We start from the raw sequence: 22502 nt of genomic DNA on the forward strand, positions 1-22502 counted from the left end.
TCTCATTGCCTCTCCATCCCTCTCTCTTTCTCTCAAAAATAAATAAACATTAACTTTTTTTAAAAAAAAAATACAGAAGTTCTAGAGGTGAAACAAAGGAAGGAGTGATGAGCCTTTTCCAGGGAGACCAGACTCCATTGCAGTTTACCGATAATATCTGCTCGTCCTTCCTGAGAGAAAATTCTACTTTCCCAACTCACTGAAGGCATGGGTGGCCGTGAGACTTGCTTTTGCCACTGGAGTGCGAGACGTGCAAAAGTTTACGAGCGAAAGTTTGAGAACACTTTGTGCTTTGCCACATTTGTCTTCTGTCACTGACCAGCCACGTTCCAGATGGCTTCCGCCATGTTATCCTGGAGTCAGCCCACCACGATGGCCTTGTAGCTTGAGTGGGATTCAAACTTGGTCATTCTCAGCCACTGAGATTTGAGGGTCCATTCGCACTGTACGTCTGTGAGGGCTGACCGATGCTATTGGGCTGGGTCTTCCAAACAAATGTAAGGCAATAACTTACTAAAACGTTAGGACCCAGGAGCACCAAAACCGTATCCTTTGTGGGCAGGGAGTCTTGAGATAATCCCAGGAAGGAGAGGACATCACACTGATAGTTCACTTTTGTTCCAGAGGATGGCACATGTCTTCTTCAGCAAGTGATGAGAACACAATTTCTGTCATATTCCCCTTTTCTAGTCAGTTGCCACGTAAACTTATACATAAATTAGCCATACTATAAGCAAGACTTGTTCCTCTCTTCAAGGTGGCTCCATCCGAAAAGGGACACGTCAGACACTCAACTTCATATAGAGAGACCAAAAAGCTGCAGGTAAAGGCAGCATCTTACTGTTCAGCCTTTTGAAAGGAGAGCAGGAAAGTCTGTTCCTTGGTCCAGACTGCTCCGTTGAATTTCCTAAAAAGAAAACACTACTGTCTAACAGGAGGTGGATGGCGGAGAAGTGGAAATGTATCTGGAAGCAAAGAACTTAACCAAGATATCAGGCTCTGGGGTTCTTGGAGCGCCTTCTGCAACTCCCAGATGGCAACCCAAAGCATTTCATTAGGGCTCTCATGACTTTTTGTTTTCTTGCCTCTTTCTCTTTGCCCATGAAGCTGAATATTTTTCTAGGTAGAAAACAAGACAGCTGTTAAATATTGGCATCTTGAAGAAAAGACACAGCGTTTTATATTCATGACCACTAACCTTTGCATTCCTTGAGAGCCACCTGGTAGTCCTAATCTGTTCCTGTCAACAATCCCACTCTCCTAGCCTTTTATTGTAGACCTTCTCCCCGCTCCTCAAAACATAAAGTCCTGGCACTCACGGAGCTTAAATTCTGGGGACACAGAGAGCCAGAAATGAATAAACAAGTAAATATATTTTTCAGATAGGTGATAGAGGTAATGACAAAGAATAAAGCAGGAAAAGGGACAGAGAATGATAGAGGTGGGCAGGAGGAGGTGGTGTTTTTGACTGGCTAGTTCGGGACGTTTCTCTGATAAGATGACATTTAAACAAAGAACAAGAGGATATAAGGGAGTTGGCCTTGTGGACATGCAAGGGAAGAGCATTCCAGGCACAGGGAACTGCATGTGCAAAGGTCCTGAGGCAGAGGCGTGCTTGCTGTGTTCGAGGAAGTGCAAGGAAGAAAGTGTAGCTAGAAGAAGTGGAGAAAGTAAGGGGAGAGTGGAAGGAGATGAGGTCAGAGGCGGCAGGGAGCAGCCAGAACACATAGAACTTTATAGACCATGCTCACTTTCATCACCCCCACTCTTAACTAATGATTTTACTTCTTATTTCACTGAAAAATGGAACCAAATCAAAAGAGAACTTTTACTTCACCACCACACCTACTGGCCTATCTGTACCTTTATAGTTTGGCTTCTCTCCTCCTACCTTGGAAGACCGACCACATTCCAGCCTATTTGACCACCTGATCTCCATCTCTGCCTGTGGATGACATCGCTCCTGACATTGTCCAGTGTCCTGTCTTGTTAATATTTTCCTCTCTACCAGGCAATTCTTTCTTGCTATAATCTTCTAACTTAAAACATCCTCCTTTGACCCCTCCATTCTTTGCTTCTCCTAACAGAAACATTTCCTTTGCCTGTCTTGTCTATCTGTCTTCATTCCTTCTATCCCATCCATGCCTGAACCCAGGACAGGCAGATGCTTGCTCCCACCCCATTCACAAAATCTGTGTCAGGTCACCGGTAGCTGCCATGTTGCCAAACCCGTTGCTTATTCCCTAATTCTCGCCTTAGAAGCTGGTTGGTTTTACTTGATGCAGTTCATCACTTCCTCTCTCTTGAGGCATTTTCTTCCTGGGATCTCTTAATTCCCCTTGGCAGCTGCTCCTTCTCAGTCTCCTTCCCTGGAACTTCCTTTCCTTCCCCACCTCTAAGTGTCGGGATGCTGCAGGACTCAGCCCCTCAGTCCTCTTCTCACTACCCTTAACCCTCATGCCTACATGGTCTTACCCAGTTCCTTGGTTTAATAACACTTTTAGTTTCGTACACGGTTCTCAGAGTAAGGAAGAATTTTCTACAAACTACCCTCAAGTCTCAAGGCTTCAGAACAATAAAGATTTTTTGTTCACTGTCAATTTCCATCCTGAGTCGGTAGAGGCATCAGTCACCCAGGGAGCCAGGGCAACAAATGTGTCCACAATCCCCTGGGCAGGAGAAGGAACCATGGTGAATCACACGCATACAGCTTAAAGCTTCCGCCCGAAGTGATGCAATCATTTCTGCCCTCAACTCATTGGCCATATCGAGTCACATGGCTATGCTAAACTTTGAGGGGGTAGAAAGTACAGTCCTGTGACGGGCCTAGAAATATTGGTGAACAGCTCTAATGGTTACGACAATCCTCACGGTTTTCTCTTACACTCTGACTTCTCTGCTAAACTCTTGACTGGTGGATCAAAGTGCCTATTTGACATTTTCTCTTGGATACACAAGAGACAATTCAGACTTCGTTTTATCCAAATCAAAAGTCTTGGTTTCTCTCTCACCCTCACCTCATATTGCCAGATTTGTCACTGCCTTTGGCTGACTTCTTGGGAAGCAGCAAACCTCATTCTACCTGCTACTCAGGCCAAAACCTTAAAGTCCTCTGACTACTTTCTGTTCCCAGACCCACATTTTACCTATCTGCAAGTTTTGTTGGCTCTTTAATTAAAATATATACAGATTAGAATTTCTTCTCACCCATTTATTATGGCCATTCTAGTGCGGACTCCCATTATGTCTTGTGAGGATGATTGTATTGTTTTCCCTATTTCCCTGGTTGCCTCACTATATATATCCTATATTCTTCATGCAGAAGATAGAGTAATCCTCCCTAAACTTTGTCTTTTCTTGACTCTCCTGGCTCAGAACCTGTCAGTGGCTCCCTATCTCATCGCAGTAAAATCCAAAGTCATCATGGTCTATAAAGTCCTACAGCTGTTTTATAGAAGACACAATCAACATCTGACTCTCCTTCCAGCCAGCCTACTTTGTCAGGGTCAAAGTCTGCTCAGAAATACACTTGACCAGTGTGTCAGTGATACCTGGATTTTTAAAAAAGGAAGGGAAGAAGAAAATAAGAGAGGAAGGAAGGGAGGAAGGAAGGTCTGTAATGTTCTGCTTCCTGTCCCTTGTCTGACCTCATCTCCTACTGCTATAGAAGGCTGAACTTTTTTCCTTACTCTTTTTTGAACACACCAAGCACATGCTTGCCTCAGGGCCTTTGCATATGCACTTTCTTGTTCCCATAATGATCTTCCCTTAAATGTCCGTATGGCTTCCACCCTTACATCCTCTTGTTCCCTGTTTAAATGTCATCTGATTAGAGAAACTGGTAATGTGCTATTACCCCCCTTCCCATCTCCATCACTCTTCTCTTTTTTTCTTTCTTTCTTTTTTTTTTTTACCCCCTGCAAAAGTATATTCACTTGATTCTTTATTTTTGGTCTCCTTTGCTTCCACAATGCAAGTTTCATGAGTTATCAAAGCTGAGTATTCCTACATCCCTAGTGCCAAAAGCAATGCCTAGCACATATTAAACACTCAATAACTATTTGTCAAATGAATAATTAAGAAAAACAACAACTAACGTATCTAGCCTTTATTGAATGCTTACTTCTTGTCTTACTTCATGCTTTACATTATTGTACTTTATGAGTATGACACTTATAGAGGAGGAAATAGAGACTTAGACAGGGTTTTAAGTTCTTAAGGTCACTCAGCCGGCAAGTGGTGGTGGAGCCTGGTTTTAGCCCCAGGTCTGTCTGCTTCCAAGTCCATGCTCCTAGCCATCATCCGCTAATGACCTTGTCCTGCTGTGATTTTGGCAAATTCCCTAGTGAACAATCTATTAATGGACTCTTAAATTAGAACCTCAAAGGAAGGCAGGATTAATAATTAAACGTCACCATAAAGAAGAACTAGACAGACCTAGAAGATTATGAGCTTTAAATGGAATCGAAAAACAAGATTTGGGAATTCTGTTGTTTTTTAGTCCTCCATATTGGATGTAAAACCCAGATCACATTTTCATACTTAGTGACCTGATATAAAGCCCAACTCTCCAAAATAACAGAGTGCCCTTGACCAATCTTAAAGTCAAACAAGAGAATCCCTGGTCAAATATCTTCCTCCCTCCCTTCATTTTCTTTAAGGAGGTGTAATTGACAAACTGGTAGTGTGCTTCTGACCAGACGTTGACCCCAACAAATTAGGATGGCCAAAAGGAGAGTCGTATGTTGAATGCATCTTCTAAAATTGCCTCTGATCTAAGCTATCTGGTGACGTAACTGGAAAGTTCAGAGAGTGCTGCGTCAGTCTGAGCATATTCTGTTTCCCTGGAACAAGGGCATCATTGGCTCTGTCTTCTACGAACAGCCAGCATTTCTTATTAATAGGGTTCTTTCTCCACAGGGCCATGGATTATTGATAGGGCTCATGGTTAGGCAAGGCCCCTGCCACCCTAGACAAACACAACCCAGCTCCTTAAGCCTCAGTTCAACAGGCACAGATGTCCCCTCCCAGTGGCCCATGTGCATGCTTGCCCCAGGCACTGAGAGGTTGGCTGTTGTTCAACCTACCTATCAAAGGGAAAACACCTTTTCTCTGGCTAAATGAATAGAGAAGGAAGAGGGGAGGGACACTGGCAATTGTCATTGCCCTAGACAGACATCGTTACTGAACATCTCTCAAGTTGACCAGGAAGCTCTCTCTGGACCCCAAATTTTAATTGTAATCTATTTACACCTTCTCTTCAAGCTCTTTCTTATATCTTTCTTCTCTTAGTTTAGGCATTTTATTATGTGTAAAAATGCACTGAAACATGGAAAGTGCCTGTAAAAGAAAGTTGATTACCAAGGAACGCTCATTCAATTATTTTTCCTAACTTCTTTTCATACATATTTTAAGAGCTGCTCTGTTAAGAGCACAGTAGGAGGGACTTGAAATAAAGTCAGAGCCTTACCAAAACTGGAAGGAAGCCATCCTGAGGTTACCTAGCCAAACTCTTTATGGATGAAGAAACAAAATGACCAAGTCAAGTGGCTTGCTCAAGTACATCATAGTGACTTGGAAGGCATGGATTGAACTTGAAGCCTTTCACTTCTTAGTCCAGTGTCCTTCTAACTGGATAGCCTGCTGGCTTCCTCTGGATGTGGGTTCCTGCCTGCTATTGTCAAGATTCACTTTGTCCCTAGATCTAGCTTTTTTTCCTCTGGCTTCTATTTCAACTCTAGGAATTTGGATGCGCATCCTAACACCTAGCAAGTTGGTTATCAAGTTTAGGAAAAGTGTCAGTCTCCTAAAAAGTTGGGTTATAAATTACACGATAACTATTTAATATGCCCAATTGACATTTAAATTTTTATTTTAGGGGTGCCTTGGTGGCTCAGTTGGTTGAGCATCTGACTCTTGATCTCAGCTCAGGTCATGATCCCAGGGTCACTGGATCAAGCCCCACATCGGGCTCTGTGCTGACAGCATGGAGCCTGCTTGGGATTCTCTCTCTCCTTCTCTGCCTCTCCCCTGCCCATGCACACTTGCTCTCTCTCTCTCACAATAAACTTAAAAAACATTAAAAAAGTTTTTTTTAAGTTGATTTATTTATTTTGAGAGAGACACAGAGAGAGTGAGCAGAGGAGAGGCAAAGAGAGAGGGAGAGAGAGAATCGTAAACAGGCTCCACACGGTCAGCAAGGAGCCTGACACATGGCTCAAACTCATGAACCACGAGTTCATGACCTGAGCAGAAACCAAGAGGGGGATGCTCAACTGACTGAGCCACCCAGGTGCCCCACTTAAAGAAAAAATTTTTTGACTACCGCTTCCTGCTCTTGGCCACCTCCGCGCACTCTCTGGAATCCTCACGACCCTGCCGGCACGTCTGAGGCTGAGTTTGACAAAGCTGCTGAGGATGTTTAAGCATCTCAAGACCAAGCCAGCAGATGATGAGATGTTGTTCATCTACGGCCACTACAAACAAGCAACTGTGGGGGACATAAACACAGAACGGCCCGACTGCTGGATCTCAAAGGCAAGGCCAAGTGGGATGTCTGGAATCAGCTGAAAGGGACTTCCAAGGAAGATGCCATGAAAGCTTACATCAACAAAGTAGAAGAGCTAAAGAAAAAATATGGAATATAAGGAACTGCATTTGGCTGCCGGCAAGGCATTTCATATAAGCCGATTAACAATGCCTTGTTTTTCTAATACTGTGGATGATGTGAAATGATGAAATCAGCCCATGAACCTAGATCCTGAAGACTCTACAGGACACGGCCCTGACAGAGTAAGGGCTGAAATGGTTACTGACGTGCTCTCAGTAGCTTTTATCTGTAGATCAGTTAAAAGTACATTTGTTACTTTAAAAAAAATTTTTTTAAAGATTCTTGTTCCCTCTCCCCTGCTGTCTAAATAAAAAAAATAAACAAATGTATTTTTACTTTATTTCAAAACTAATCAGTAATATATCAGAAGTCACCTCTTAACACAGCTATATCCCTAGGGTCCTGCCACTTATAACACACCAATTCCTACACTTCAAAAAAAAAAAAAGCAAATACAGCCGCAGAAAAAGGAAGAGAACTTACTATTATTATTGCTATTAGATACCAGGATGAAAAAGGGATTAAATACAGATAAATGAATTCATACTGAAAATAAAAATTCTGTTAATGTGACTGTTTTAAAGATGGTACCAAATACTTTTTATTTCCCCAAGACGTGGGGTCTAAGTCCCCTGGCACTGAGTCTGGATGGGCCTTCCTGACTCACTTGGACTCCACGGAACGTGGCTAGGCCAGGAGAAGCCAGGCAGCTTGCAGCTTGCACCTTGCTCCCTGCAGTCCTGGGCCATTGTGTAAGGGTGGACAACTCCAAGGCCGTCCCTCTGGAGGCACCACCTTGCCCCAGGCTCCAGCTGTTCCCGCCACCAGGCCTTCCAGTTGGCTTGGCCATTCTACTCATGGCTGCTCCTTGTAGAGTAACGAGGGCTTTTACCACTGTGCCCTTTTTGAATTTCTGACCCACAGACAGCGAGTATAAGCAAGTTGCTGTTTTTTGTTGTATACTGCTAAGTTCTGGGCTGGTCCTATTATAGTGCCATGGATCCTGCAGCATTCATACAGTTCAATGCTTCTTCTCTTCGTTCATATTTATAATTCTTCACACCTTGGTGCGCATTATGTTTATTCTACCACCCTTGGAGAATACTTGGTCTCATTCTTCTCGGCATTTGCATGTTTGTACGTTGTTTTATGCTTGGATTCGAGTCCGGATTGACGGGTATCTCCTCTGTGTCTGAAAAAAATCTATAAACACGTCCTAGATATATCTAACTTGACATAAATGAAACCATGAAGATGATTAAAATGTCACGAGTGCCACTGCAAATAATTATTCTTTGGAATAATTACAAGAAAGACAACTGGTCTGTAAAACAGTGACAAGTTTCATTTTAAGAAACCATTTCCCACCGTTTTAGTTACTCCTACTTTATTCTATAAGAGATTTTAAAAAGTCACTTATTCGAAGATTTGGCAAAAATTAATAATGTCAAGGGAATGTTAGCTGCTACACCCTGGCTATCACATAGAAGCAAAAACCGCAGAAATATGTAGTGTCTGTAACAAGCCTTATGCATAAGAAATGCCCACAGGGGCACCTGGGTGGCTCAGTCGGTTGAGCGTCCAGCTTCAGCTGAGGTCATGATCTCACAGTTTGTGAGTTCGAGCCCGCATTGGGCTCTGTGCTGACAGCTCAGAGCCTGGAGCCTGCTTTGGATTCTGTGTCTCCCTCTCTCTCTGCCCCTCCCCCACTCATGCTCTGTCTCTCTTTCTCTCTAAAATAAACATTAAAAAATTAAAAAAAAAAGAAATCTAATGCCTGATAAAGATTAGATTTTAGTGTTGATATCATTGTAATAGAACAGGAAAATGAAATGCTATTATGACCAAAAAAAAAAAAAAGAGTAAGAACAATTCTGGAAATGAAAAATCATTACAACTTTAGTTTTTAAATTGTAATTGGTGGCATCCACTGGCTGCATGATTTGTCTGCCCGAGAGCTGAGAAGCACTGAGCTGATTGAGTCAAATTATACATTTTTGGAATGCCACAATCCCAATTCATCTTTCAGAGTTATAGAGCTTCTATCCTTTCAACACAAGCTATTTCTATCAAGATCCGAACTGTTACCTTATTAGCACAAGCTAGAAAGAGTTTGGTCTTTGTAATCTGGAGATGTGTGTGTACACGGGGGTATCAGTTCAGCTGTTCTTTCTGGCAGACTATCATCGATGCAGATTTCTACAGAATCCGTTTAGCTACAGCTATTGATTCTGATTGAGAAAGCAATCCAAAGGAGTAAATCCAGCTTGGATAGACCTTGCCTGTTGATTTTCCTCTCCTCCAAGAACCTGGACTCAATTAAGTATATAAAAAGTTCCCATTTGCTTCAGAGCACGGTGGGCAAGTATTTCTGCACAATCAAGAGTTTTACTTTCAACACTGATGCATACCATTCTTTGGAATCATAATCTTAATAGCATGCTAGCAACACAAAGACATTTGAACAAATTTGTCTGTATTTCCTGAGTTAACCTCAAAGGGAACTAGGGGATTACCCAAGACATCTGTACTTTTTGAGCCTTTTTTTGAGTGGGAATAAAGGAGTGACAATTGCCAGGCCAGAATCTTCTAGCTGTGCCTTAGCAGTGTGGGACCTGGAAATTGTTTCTTTCTGCTTTGTAGAGGTCCTCAAGCCCTTATCATATAGTTTTTTGTTTTTTGAGAGAGCGAGAAAACACGAGTGGGGAGGGGCAGAGGGAGAGAAAGAGAATCCCAGGCAGGTTCCACACTCAGTACACAGCCAATGCAGGGCTCCATCCCATGACCCTGGGATCATGACCTGAGCCAAAATCAAGTGTTGGACACTTAACCGACTGAGCCACCCAGGCACCCCTTATCCTATAGTTTTTAAAAAATCCTTTCCAAACTAAGATTATTTTTCTCACTCAGAATCCATCATGTTAAGAAAACCAGGTAACCCCATAGAACCACTAACATTCCCTTATAAGAGTTACTCGAGAAGAGACGATTACATTGATGATACAAGTTTGGAATCACCTAGAGGTGCTGGTAGTTGCAACAGAAGCCAAATAGTCTCCAATATGAAATGAAATTTCTCTCCAGCTTCTAGCATTTACATTTCTGTACGCAGTGGGGATGCCAGTTAACTTTTTATCCAACCGAGAGGGTGTTACATAAACTCTTCGAGGCTGCAGCCACAGAGAATCTGCATTTCTAAGGGGAGAAATTTCCTGTTTTGGACAATTAAGAGCCCTGTGGTTCTCTCTCGCTTTTCTTTGTGCAAGCCTCTGGGGTGTCTCATCTTTTCAGAAACGCACGGGTTGATTCATGGCGCGCAGGCTGTATGAAAGCCGAGGTGAAATTTTTTTCCTGATAGATTGCAAGGCTAATTTTGAAAATGCATTGTTACGGCCGTTCTGTCCCTTCCCCACATCAGCATGCTGAAATGTCTCATTCTGAGAGAACCAAGAGACAACCACTGTGCCAAAAGTGGCAGCTGGGAAAGATTTAAAAAAATATAGACAGATAAAGGAAGCAAGGGCTGAGAGGTAAGAAAGACAGCTGGGAGATTTAAGGGACCGTGGCCTCTAAGCAGCTGAAAGAGACAGCGGTCCAGAGAGAGACTGTTTGCGAGATAAGAGGCTTTGTGCAAGCTGAAGAAATATGCCAGAGATGATAAGAAATGCAGCTGTTACGAAAGCGTGAATTGTCAAGATTCTCAGTATGCCCAGGATGGAAAGGACGGTCCACATGTGTGCTTTAGGGGACAAGCACAGTGACTTCTTGGGCCAGGCAGCTTCCCCTCTCAAACTCTGTCCAACTGAGGACACAGTGCATTCCTCCTGCTCAGCCATTCCCAAGCTGCCGTGGCTCCTGTTTCTGGCATTACTTCTTCTTTTCCTCCTTCAGCTCTTCTCAGTTTTCACCGAGAGTCCAGCTAATAATGGCACAGGACTTGAACCACACACATTTAAGAACGACCTTCTGCAATTTAAATCCGATGTTGTTACCAAAATTGGCAGTGTTCGCTAAAAGTTTATAATCAATTGATATTCCTTGGCATATACCCTTCTTCAATTTTATAGTAGTTCATAACCATAAATCATACTATCTTTCCCATAAAAGCACAAGTGGATGGAGGTCACGATGATAAAGAAACATTCTAATCCTTAGCAGTATGACAAACACATGACCGCAGAAATTAAATTTAAAATATGAACACAGAGACACGTATGTTACACAATTCGTATTAAGGGTTTTAATTGTGCACGTAACTTGCCTTGGGATCCTTAGATTCGGTTTTGGTCCCTCAGTCTGTTGAACCCAAGGCATGTTTATTAAGCTTCCCTTGAAATTTCTCAGACAATTCCTGCAGACACGGAAAGAGATTGCAAAAATAGCCCAATGGTGGTTGATCTTTTTTTTTTAAATTTTTTTTTTCAACGTTTTTTTATTTATTTTTGGGACAGAGAGAGACAGAGCATGAACGGGGGAGGGGCAGAGAGAGAGGGAGACACAGAATCAGAAACAGGCTCCAGGCTCCGAGCCATCGGCCCAGAGCCTGACGCGGGGCTTGAACTCACGGACCATGAGATCGTGACCTGGCTGAAGTCGGACGCTTAACCGACTGCGCCACCCAGGCCCCCCCAACACGTTCTCTTTCTACCGGGCAATGATTTATGCCACGAGCGATGCCGAACACGGTCCATGACAGAGCATGTGGAGCGTTTTGAAAGTATTAGTGATGAAGTAGGTGTAGTGTGAAAATTGGCATCACAGGATTTTTTTTTAAACACGGTGCCCCGATTGTAAGCAGATACACGTTAGCACAGTTAGAGGTCAGGCTAAAGGTCCAAAGAGTGAATTCAGCTGTGATGGTGAATGAAATCAAATTTGTTCAAGGCAATCCTAAAGACTTTCTCAGCCTGTCTGATATCTTCTATCCCCGTTCTTTCCAGTAATTCACACTGATGTGCAGAAACGTCCCCCCCACTAATTCAGTGGTTGCTTGCTCATATGTAACAGATGGAGGACAGGGAATCAGGGGTTCTGTCTTACAAACCCCAGGGGAAACGCAAAGGGTTCGCTAGGAAGGGAAGAGTCAGGAAGCAGCACAGTGAGGTGGTGTGCATACAGGATGTGGTTTCCGGCCACCCCACCTTGACATCCTGGTACAACCAGGTCCATGCTGACATGGTGACTTTGGCAAGCTGCTTACTGCCTTTGCACTCTTCTCCGTCTGGAAAATGGGGATACCATCACCCACCTTACATTGCTATAAGGATTAAATATAAGTACCCCGTGCATGGTATGTGGTTAGTGGTGCAGGCTTCTTCCTGGGGTCCCTTTGCAAACTTGGCATTATTTCTACAAAGGTCCATCAACAGGTATCTGCCAGCATCAGCACAGAAGCAGCATAGCACATGCAAATACCGATATTATGAGCTTGAGGCTCAGCCACCAACGACGTTTTACTTTTATTATTTATTTTTATTTTTAAGTAACCTCTACACCCAACATGGGGCTCAAATTCACAACCCCAAGATCAAGGGTCGTACGCTGTAAAGACTGAGCCAGCCAGGAGCCCCACAAATGATGTTTGAATACAATGGAGGAAAGTATACTGGATAGCAAGGTAAATATACTTTCTCTCATCCTTTTTTTCTGACTCACTTGTCTGCTTAAAACGGGGAGTGACGACAGATGAAGAATGCCAAGGTTCCATGTTCCTGGAGGGCAAGGTCCATGGCGAAGCTTCATCTAATCCCACCGTGTTTGCCTGTTTCTAAAAGTTTTCCACTACAAAGAGGAAACTCAAACTTTTTAACATCCAAACCTTTCCAAGTTCAAAAACTCAGCGCTTGTCCTAAATGCCTTTTAACTAGAAAACAGAAACCCATATATCCAATTATGGTCTGTTTACCGACTGCCCCCTGCCCGTCCCCAGATGAATGTCCTCCATCCAGCAAAGTCACCTCTCCCTCTTCCCCATACGTGGCCCCTCTAGTGGCAAGTCCTCGCCTCACATGGTTCAATCCACATGACCCTCACCGCATCATCTCACCTCTTTTGGGAATGCTTTCAGGAGATGCTTTTGACGTTAGTGCCTTTTTTCCTCATTACTTTCTTCTACACCCTTTTTACATCCCCCTTTTCTCAAATGGTAAAATATACATATGTGAGTGTAGGGTGCAAATGCATACCCTGAGAGTCTCCAAAGGCACCTGCCGTATCTCTTGTACCTCACACACCTGCAGTACAGGTGGCAGAGCCAGGAATCAGAGTACGTACCCAGGAAGCAAGTTCATACTGGTTGGGACTGTTGGATGAACACAGTTGGTTTTGGTTTTTTTTTAAATTTTTTTAATGTTTATTTATTTTTGAGACAGACACACACACACACACACACACACACACACACACACACAGGGTGTGAGCGGGGGAGGGGCAGAAACAGAGGGAGACACAGAACCCAAAGCAGGCCTGATGCGGGGCTTGAACTCACAGACCGCGAGATCATGACCTGAGCCGAAGTCGGATTCTTAACCAACTGAGCCACCCAGGGGCCCTGAACACAGTTTTAAAGTAGAGAGAAAGCACACTTTCTACTCGGCAAAACTAGATTTTTGTATTTTAAACTCCTTTTGGAAGTCAGTTCCAGGTATTTGCCCTTTTATGAACACGTTATCTAGAAAAAAGTAAGGTTTGGTACTCAATCCCTATGGTAATGTAATCTGAGTTACCTCCGACAGTGGCAGAATGGAAAACAAAGCACAGCCCCCAACTCACTTCAAGTATATTAATAGCTCAATGGTAGCATCCTGGATCTAAAAATCTATGGGATCCATCTTCCAGGAGACAAGTGACCGGAAAAAAGGGGACTTTGTAGACTCTTTCTCTCAAGAAGCTGGTCAAGGGTCAAGGATGACCAAATACTGTGCCATAAGACTTAACTAATTTATGTTATCAAAGCTGTAAATGTATATATATCACTTCCCTTATCTAAAATTCCTAAAGTGCTTACACGTGCTTTGTCTGATTTCTTCCTCATTTCGATTTACGATTAGGGTTTCCAGAGCCTGAAATTTAAAGGACTTGGCTAACATCATTATTGAACTTCTGAAATTCAACTCAGAACAAATACCCCAAATGAAACCTCTTCTGTACCAAGTGCTTAAGCAAAACAAGTTAGAATTTCCATGGAAACGGCCCGGAACTCTTGAAGGAGAAGAGAGGACAAAAGTAAGCATGAAAATGCATTTATTTATTTTTTGGTTCCTCTTCACCTCTGCCCCTCCAAACCTCAGGCTGTCATCTTAATGAACGCTTTCAAGCCTCAGAGGGAATTAAGAAGAACAATATTTGACAGGACTGAGGAAGGAGCTAAATATAGTTCCCCTGTGAGAGAAACGTATTCGAGACTCTTCTCTTCTCCCCTTCCTTCCCCTATCTGGGCAATCTTTCTATCTTTCAGTGTTATTTTTGTGCCGCTCCTGTGGCACAGCAATTTTAGCTGTTTCTTGGTTGGGACTGAATAAACATAACATCTTGAGATACAGTTTTGTCCTCCTTTGGAAGGGTCATTCAATACAAGACCTTGGAGATCAGTTTCCAGATTCATACTGCATATACTCCCTCAGTATAATTTCCATTTGCCTACTACTTGAGAATTTTTAGAACGCTCTCGTGTAATTAATTCACTTGATTCACTAAACAGAGCCACTGTGCTGGGTACTATCAATTCACGTCTTACGAGGGTAAAGTGCTTCAAGCTCACCCCGCTAGTAAGTAAGGAAATCAGGACGCAGCTGGTTCTTTGTTTCTCAGACCCACTGGTTTCTGTGCATCTACCAATACAACCAACCTGCCTGACCACGGTACACATCAGGTCATGGCTACTCTCCCCTCCTTATTAGACACTGAGAACTTGTATTTATTTTTAGAAATACATGCTGTGGGGTGCCTGGGTGGCTCAGTCCGTTAAGTGTCCGACTCCTGATTTTGGCTCAGGTCATGACCTCATGGTTTGTGGGATCAAGCCCCGTGTCAGGCTCTGCCCTGCACAGCGCGGATCCTGCTTGGGATTCTCCCTCTCCCTCTCTCTGCTCTTCCCCTGCTCTCTTTCTTGCTGTCTCAAAAAAAAAAAAAAAAAAAAAAAAACATTAAAAAAAGAGAAATATATGCTGTGGTATTATTACAAAGTAAAAACCTCACCCTGTCTCCAAGTGCTAATATTGATATTAGTATAGATCAGAAACACCCCCAAGGAAGGTACAACCAAGCATAGGTGGGCTTTTGGTTTTCTTGAGTACGGCTACTTTAGACAAGCTTTTTCCAGAACTGTCTGACATATTCTTCACCGATAAGTCAAATAATGTTTCATTCTAAAACACAACAATCAACATATGGCTTATTGAGGACAAAAGTGGCCTTTCATAAATCTGAAAAATTGAATGTAGAACATGTCTTTTCAGTAAAATAATCCTTGATGCACTGACTGAATTAAGTAGCTTAGAAATTATTTTACTGATCCAAGATAATACCTTGAGGTGCAATAATATCCCAGCCTGGGAATAAAAGTTGGTCTCTATTTTTCTTCGGAAAATTAAAAGCAATTAAAATTTGAGACTGTGTTGGCCCTAACTAGGATATTGGTTATCATAAAGTGGGAAGCACAATAGAATCTGTTATCACAACTTTCTACTGCTCGTAACTTTTGCAAAGTAATGGAATTCAAGAAAAGATATTATATCACAGATTTGGTAAGTACCGAGACCAACTGACCAACAACAATCTATTCCATAATTGAAGTACCATACACCCTTTAAGACAATCAATATGGCAGTCAAATGAATTTTGCCATCAAAATTATTACATGCTGCCACATCATTGTACACAGAAATTTAAAAATGAGAACATTCCAACAGGTGACTTCCTTTTTGGTTAGCTTTTACCACAGTGCATCACAACTACTACCAGTGACCATTTATCAAGATTGTACTATAGATTTGGCCTTGGACCAAGCAGCTGATACACTTTATTTTAGTTAGTATCTAAATAAGCATGTGAGACAGGGATTACTGTCCCATTATGGATGAGAAATCAATGAAAACCTCACCCAAAAAGTCGATTACAGAACACAACCCGCTCCATTCGTATTACTAGAAAGTGGTAGAGTCTAACACCAAGCCTCAGTTTACCCAACTCCAGCTTCGGATGGACTGTCCCCCTGTGCAGCCCACTCTTTCAAGTGACCTTTACGTAAGCAATGTTCAGCGACACGAACAGTCCTTTAGGATTCACTGTTGGGGGAGGACCTACACCATTTGCTCAATGCAAGGAAGACCTGGGTTAATAAAATGTACTTAAAAGGTACGAACACAGGGCATCTGGGAAGCTTTCTGCTCACTGAAAATGTTACATGTAAACCATGGCCATGGATGCTAGTTGGAAGGAGAAGCTGTTCTAACCTTTATGACAAAATTAGAAACGATCGATGCAACAGAAGTTTTTAAAAATTATATTTAATACAAGTGAATAGATTAGAAGATCTGAAATGTTATAAAGCAATATACACAATGAATAAATAATTTGCACAGGAGAGTCATGTCTACATTACATAACACTGTCTAGTATGGGAATACTTAAAGTAAATCCAGTGATAATGGAGAAAGTCCATAAAAATGCTAACCTGTCTTCCCTTGTATGAAATTGTTCAAGTATAAAAATCCGATACAGTGTAAAATAGTATTCAATTTAGTTTAAGAATAAAAATTGCAAGTATTGCAGTTTTGGAAGAAAAAAGTAAAGCAGCATTTAAAAACTACATAAACTACAGAAGAATAGTGTTAAACTAATGAAGTACCAATAAATGAGATCTACACGAGCAAAAATTAAGAGAAGGAAGCATGAAACTAGCAATATATCTGCTTTAAAATAAACCCTAAACACTAAAATAAATTAAAATGTGTTAATGTCAGAGTACTCTCTTATACAGTGCACATACGAATTTAAATAAATCCAAGTGAACATCTTTAGCTGAATAGGTTAATATTTAATATGCTACATCTAGACCTACTAAATAATTTATGCCATGAGATGAATACATAATTTTACAGTGTCACATCTAAAGTTCCTTTCTTTAGAGTGCAGCATAGTAAAACTTAAAAATAAATATCTTAAATAGCGTTACTATTAAGGCACAGTATAAACCACATTATCGGTAACCTTTGAAGAACTATAATCTCAGTAACCTTGTTGTTTCGTGTACTGTGTTCACTAATAAATAGTTTTAAATATGACTCTGAAATAGATACTAAAAAGTGTAAAATTATTTAAAAAGGGGGAGGGGGTAGGAAATACGTGTCCTTAAGACAGTTCTTAAGGGTTTGGAGTCTGCAAACTTTGCCTGCCTTTAGTCGTAAGCCACGAGTCAACACAATAAATAGAAAGAGAAGGCTGTTGTAGTAAAAGCCTGATCCTATTTCAGAATCAGAACTGCTGACACCAGCAGATACAAGTTTCCCAAAATTGAAACAGGATGGGGAGAGGGATTAGAATGTGACAAGCTCATCAAACAAGCACAAGTGATGTGTTCTTTCCAGAACTGTGTGTGTTATTGATTGTCTGTACAGCTGCTGCACCCATTAATTCCACATCACTTGCCCCACAGTCCCGCTCATCCACAGGATAGATGAGAAAATAGCTTTGGTGCCTGTCCACCATTTCACCCACTGCCACGCTCCTAGGTTGATTGTTCGATGCCCATGTTTTGAGACGGTAAGAACGTTATCTTCTTACCTGAAGAAGTTCTAGAGGCCCTCGTGACCGCTAAAAATGACAATCAGTGCGTTCACCGTTTTTGTGGTGTGTGTGTGTGTGTGTGTGTGTGTGTGTGTATTTGAAATCTGCTCTTAAAGGTAATTCAAGCTACATATTGCTCACTCTGCATTCCCTGGTTCGACTAGATTCAAATAGCATCTCCTTAACTTGTAAAAGGCAGTTTGCTTCCCTGATACTATAAAAAGAGCAAAAAAAAATAAAAAATCCCGTTAGAAAAAGTGAAGTTCCATTGTTTTGCCCCTGCCACCGTCGCGTCGTCGCGGCCTTTCCTTTCCTCAGGCTCTTTGGGATCGATTTCCAAAACTGCGCCCACTCCCCTCTCTCTCTCAACTACGACACTTACTGGAGTAGGAAAAAAAAAAAAAAAAGGAGGAGGAGGAGGAGGATTCTGTTTCACAATAGCATAGCGCTTTTTTTGTTTTTTGTTTTTGTTTTGTTTTTCTTAAAGCTGGTAAGTCAACGTGAACTCGCCTTACCTACTACACGTCGGGCAACTGTGTGTGGGGGGGAGGGGACGCGAGGCGACCGCGACCACGCGGCCGCGCTACTGCATGCGGTCGGTCTGCAGCTGCTGCGGCTGGTACTGGCCGAAGGCGGCGGCGGCGGCCGCGGCGGCGGCGGCGGCGGCGGCCGTGCCGGGGGCGGCGGCGGTGATTGGCTGCTGCACGGCGTAGCCGTAGCCCCCGGCGGTGACGTAGCCCGCGGCGGCCGGCGACGCCGCGTACGGGTACTGGTCGTAGGCGGCGGCGGCGGCGGCGGCGGCGGCGGCCGCCGAGTACTGGGCGTACGCGGCGCCCGTGTAGTCGATGTAGGGGGTGGTGGAGGCGGCGGCCGCGGTGGGCTGCACGTGCGGGATGACCACGCCGGGCTGCACGAAAGCCTGCGGGTACACGTAGTGGGCGGGGATCCTGCGGAGAAACGGGACACCGAGTCAGGCGCCGCTCGCCTCCCGCCCGCCAGCGCGGCTCGTTCAGAGATCAGACAGACTCCGATTTAGTGGTTATTACGAGCATAGGGTTGCCACAATATCTCCTTTCCAGTGGTCGGGGCGGAGCGCTCGGGCGGTAGCCCGGAGGCGCGGAGCGCCCCGAGAGGACTTCAGCGACAAAAATCGGATGACACCCCTCCCTGCTGCCAACTTTGAGTTATGATCGTTTCGAGGGCCAATACTTCGATCATTCGGCAGAAGTTTGCAGACTAAATCAAGGTTCACGAGGGCTTACGCACATGAGAGGTATTTAACACCTGCTAAATTGAGGAAGGCTTTGGAGAGTTTTGTGATCGGTTCATAAGACTGCGTAGCAAATAGGAAAATTCTCAGCTGTGAATATAGGACTCCAGAGGTAGTCTGATCGTCCAATTCCGTAGGTGGAGGGGCGGGGGGGGGGGTTGGCCGAGTTCCCCACATTCAATTTCCACAAAATCCACATGTTTATTATCATGGCAACCCTACTTGAAATTGCTATGCAGACTCAGCACACATTAATCTCTCTGCAACCTCAGTCACCCTTATTAAAAATAATAATGATAAAAGAAGCAGGCGACAAAAATAAAAAAAAAAGGAGTTTAAAAGTTCACAAGTGTGGTAAACACAGCAGAATCACACTTCTCAAACGAACTGTAGTGCAGCTCACTCTATCACAAGAGGCTGTTGTGGGAAGCTACAGAAATGCTATTAACATTCACGGCAGTGATTCCCAAAGAGATGTGCAGCACGCTTTTTGCCTTTCTTTCTCTCTTTCTCTCCGTAAAATTCATAAGGACACAAGGGTCAATCAAACCTGTTTGACTATCAGGCACCTGAAGGTCAGCCAGCTTGTTTATCTCTATGCAAGACAGACAGAAGGGGTTTTGGGGAAATGATGAGGTTGAGGGAAAAGGTAGGAATAGGGAAACACAACTAAATAGTTCCAAAATTCATACAAACTTAAAAGGTTCACATAATAAAATGAGTAAGGAAATATTTGTGTGCAAATACTCGTTTCATCTTCCAAATCAACCAATAGATTGGCGTATTTGTTTTACATCTGCCCCTACTCATACATAGTTGATCCGAATCAATTGTATTATGTATTATCCTGTAAAAGTTCAAGAAACAAAATCAAGTCCCTTTAAAAACTATACGTTCAGAGATCACGTCAAGACACACTCCCAACGATCTTACTTAAAAGTTAATTTGGTTAAAAAAAATAAATCACAAGAGGTATTTTAAAAAACACCATGCATTTCAGCTCTCACTCTTGCGATTCATTACTGCCCCTTTCAAATGCTACCATGAATATCTGATTTATTTTCATCTTTCTTTAAAGCAATCTCCATCAAAACCCCCTATATTTCTAAAAATATGACACTATGATGCCATCTGGTTGTGGGCAAAGCCAAGTTACAGGAAGTACAAGCAACAGTTAACAATCTTTAAAGAATTTTAAAGAACTCAACGCCGAAAACTTCACATTGAGATTTTCGAAAACAGACTTTGCTTTGCCTTTTCGGAGTTTTACTGACAGTACTTATTAACGAACATCCATGGAAAAGATGAATTTATCGCAGAGGGTGGTGAACTCTGACCCCAATGATAAAAATACACTCAATTTTACTAGACTCGCAGCTCTTTCCCAGTGCCAGGAGAAACGACGTCATCAAGTGTTTCTAAGGACACTTAGACATGTTCTTAATTGCTTGTCAGAAACCAGACGCACGGTCATGCGCATACTCAAAACTTGCCTGTAGGTCAGGTGACTGGCTCCCTCACAGCGACAGGTGTGGCTTTATGAAACCCTGTCCTTGGAGGCCTCCGTGTCCACAATGTGCAGACACGGCTAAGAGAGCCTACCCTCTCATGCCAGTTTACATGTGGTGATGGACAGCAGGGGCTGTGGCAGGGCTATTTTTGATCCTGTCATGCGACAAGGGTTTCCAGCGGGTAAAATGTCTTTATAAGGCCAAAGTAAAACATCTATCAGCAGCAGAGGCCAGCCAGTATGAATCTCACTGATACTGAAACATTAACCCCTGTACTCCCAAAGCTCTGAGGACAACATGATGGTGACCAGGGTCCTATCTTTGAATGAAGGTGGTGACGGAAAATAAGTTTAGCCTACAAACAGGCAAGATAAAAATGTGTGTGCGTGCGTGTGTGTGTTTAGAATGCACTAAAGATAAGCAGCGTTTCCTACGGGACTCTTGTCTCTGCACTGATTTCACATTAATAGCTTTCATTTGATAATGCCAACCAATGAGAGTGTAGAGTTCCCTGGACTATCAGAATCCAACATGAAGTCTGGCAAGGGTTGGGAATATGTTTGGAAGGCACACGAAACCCCAGAATTGTTAGAGGCTTGGGAGAAGGAGAACCCAGAAGACCACGGAGAGCCTAAAATATCTCAATTCAGGAAGGAAAGCAGGAAAGGACTGAAGGGAAAGGTGAGGCTTCTGAAAAGGATCTTGCATTAGGAGGGCTTTTGTTAGTTTGAAGAGCCCACGAAGGTGATCTGGGAACCTCTCCCCCAATTAGATATCTACCGGTGTCCGTTCCCTCAATCAATTGTACTGTGTACGTCCCTAGCTAAGGTTAGGAAAGCACAAGAGCAAGGCAGATACCTCGGGCAATTTCCAAAGAAAATGGACTACATCATTCCTGCTTTTTCAGGTCCCTCTGACATCTCTTCGTGACTTTGGACATCCTAACTGGTCTCCTCTTCCAATCTATCACCAGACTGCTGGCAAAGTCTTCATTTCATTCACTTGTCCATAGGACTCGGTGGCCCCTAAGGTCCTACCAAACTAACTGCAAATTTCTGAAACGTTGGCATGCTAGGCTTTTCATGCTTCTGGCTCCAAATTATTTCTTCCAGTATTTCTTTCCACCTTTCCTTGGATCCAGGTCAGCTGAGCTCCTCAGTGCTCCTTGGACATGCCCCACGTTTCTAGATCCTCACCTTTGCTCATGCTGTCCCTTTGCTGGGGATGCCAATCGTCACTGCCATCTCCACCAGTTGAAATCCAAGTCCTATCCACCCTGGCTCTAGCACTCACCAGCTATGGAGCCTTCGGGGATTTGTTTCACTTTCTAGTCTCACTTTTCTCAAACGTGAAATGAATCTAGTACTTCTAACCGTGAACTGCCGTGCATTAAATAACATTATCTACGCAAAGAGCCTAACAATGGTGAATAAAGTGGGCACTCCATACAAGAGTACCATATCCTCCCACCATCCTTCCAAATCTAGGTCAACTTCCACCTTTACCATGAAGACTTCTTGGGTCCCACTAACCTGCTGTCTCTCCTCCCTGTCTGAAGCCACAACCCTTCTGAGGGTTTCTCAAGTTTTCTTACCAGAGTACAAGGGAGAATGGAACTGTGTCTTTTTTGGCTATAGCTTGACACAGAGGAAAGAACACCGCTTTTGAGGGAGGTTGGGGAAACCATGATTCTGAACCTGGAAACCAGACTCTGTGACTTACTAGCCCTGTGGGAAGTTAATTAACGTCTCTGTCTCACAGTTTCTTCACCCACGGAAAGGCCATTTGAACAGGCTGACATGAACAGCCTGCATCAAATAAGTACTGAGAATTCTATTATATGACTTACGTAAATCTTTTATTAGAACTGGGTCATACAGCAGATGTTCACTTAATGGTACTGTCTCCCCTGCCCCCCTTGCTGGACAGTATAGTCTCTAGTACAGTGTTCACACAACTGGCATAAAACTCAGCACTTAAAGGTACACTGAGTAAATGTTTAAGGGTATTTCAACCTGATCTAACCTAGCCTAGAATTTTCTTTTTTTAAGTTTATTTATGTTGAGAAAAAGAGCACGAGCAGGGGAGTGGCAGGGAGAGTCAGAGAGAATCCCAAGCGAGCTCTGCACCGTCAGCGTGGAGCTTGATGTGGAGGTCAAACTCGCAAATCGCGAGATCATGACCTGAGTGGAAACCAAGAGTCGGGCACTTAACTGACTGAGCCACCCAGGTGCCCCTACCCTATTATTTTCTACTCACAGACCCATAATCTTTCCTTTCTTATCTTCAATAAGAAAATGCTTCTTTCAAACAGACAAAAAATATA

General features: G+C 43.1%; 1 protein-coding gene, 1 long non-coding RNA gene and 1 pseudogene across 4 annotated transcripts in view; 2 read left to right on the forward strand and 1 right to left on the reverse strand.

Moving 5' to 3' along the window:
• The window catches only part of LOC131513743 (RNA-binding protein 24), a 240629-nt gene that overhangs the window by 212007 nt on the left and 6120 nt on the right, over window positions 1-22502 (reverse strand). The window contains exon 4 of one of the 3 annotated variants that reach the window (XM_058732925.1): window positions 16097-18342. The exons of the other annotated variants lie outside the window; for them this stretch is intronic. Coding sequence (XP_058588908.1) covers window positions 17979-18342 — 364 coding nt within the window. The 3' untranslated portion in view covers window positions 16097-17978. Of the gene's footprint in view, window positions 1-16096; window positions 18343-22502 lie in introns of those variants that run through there. 3 annotated transcript variants of the gene reach the window in all.
• LOC131513745 (acyl-CoA-binding protein-like) lies at window positions 6305-6890 on the forward strand (annotated as a pseudogene).
• Window positions 18339-22012, forward strand: LOC131513746 (uncharacterized). The gene is made up of 2 exons (XR_009262759.1): window positions 18339-18668; window positions 21084-22012. It is a non-coding gene; the product is annotated as an uncharacterized LOC131513746 (long non-coding RNA).

Source organism: Neofelis nebulosa, chromosome 6 (genome assembly GCF_028018385.1).
Source record: "Neofelis nebulosa isolate mNeoNeb1 chromosome 6, mNeoNeb1.pri, whole genome shotgun sequence".
NCBI lineage: Eukaryota > Metazoa > Chordata > Mammalia > Carnivora > Felidae > Neofelis > Neofelis nebulosa.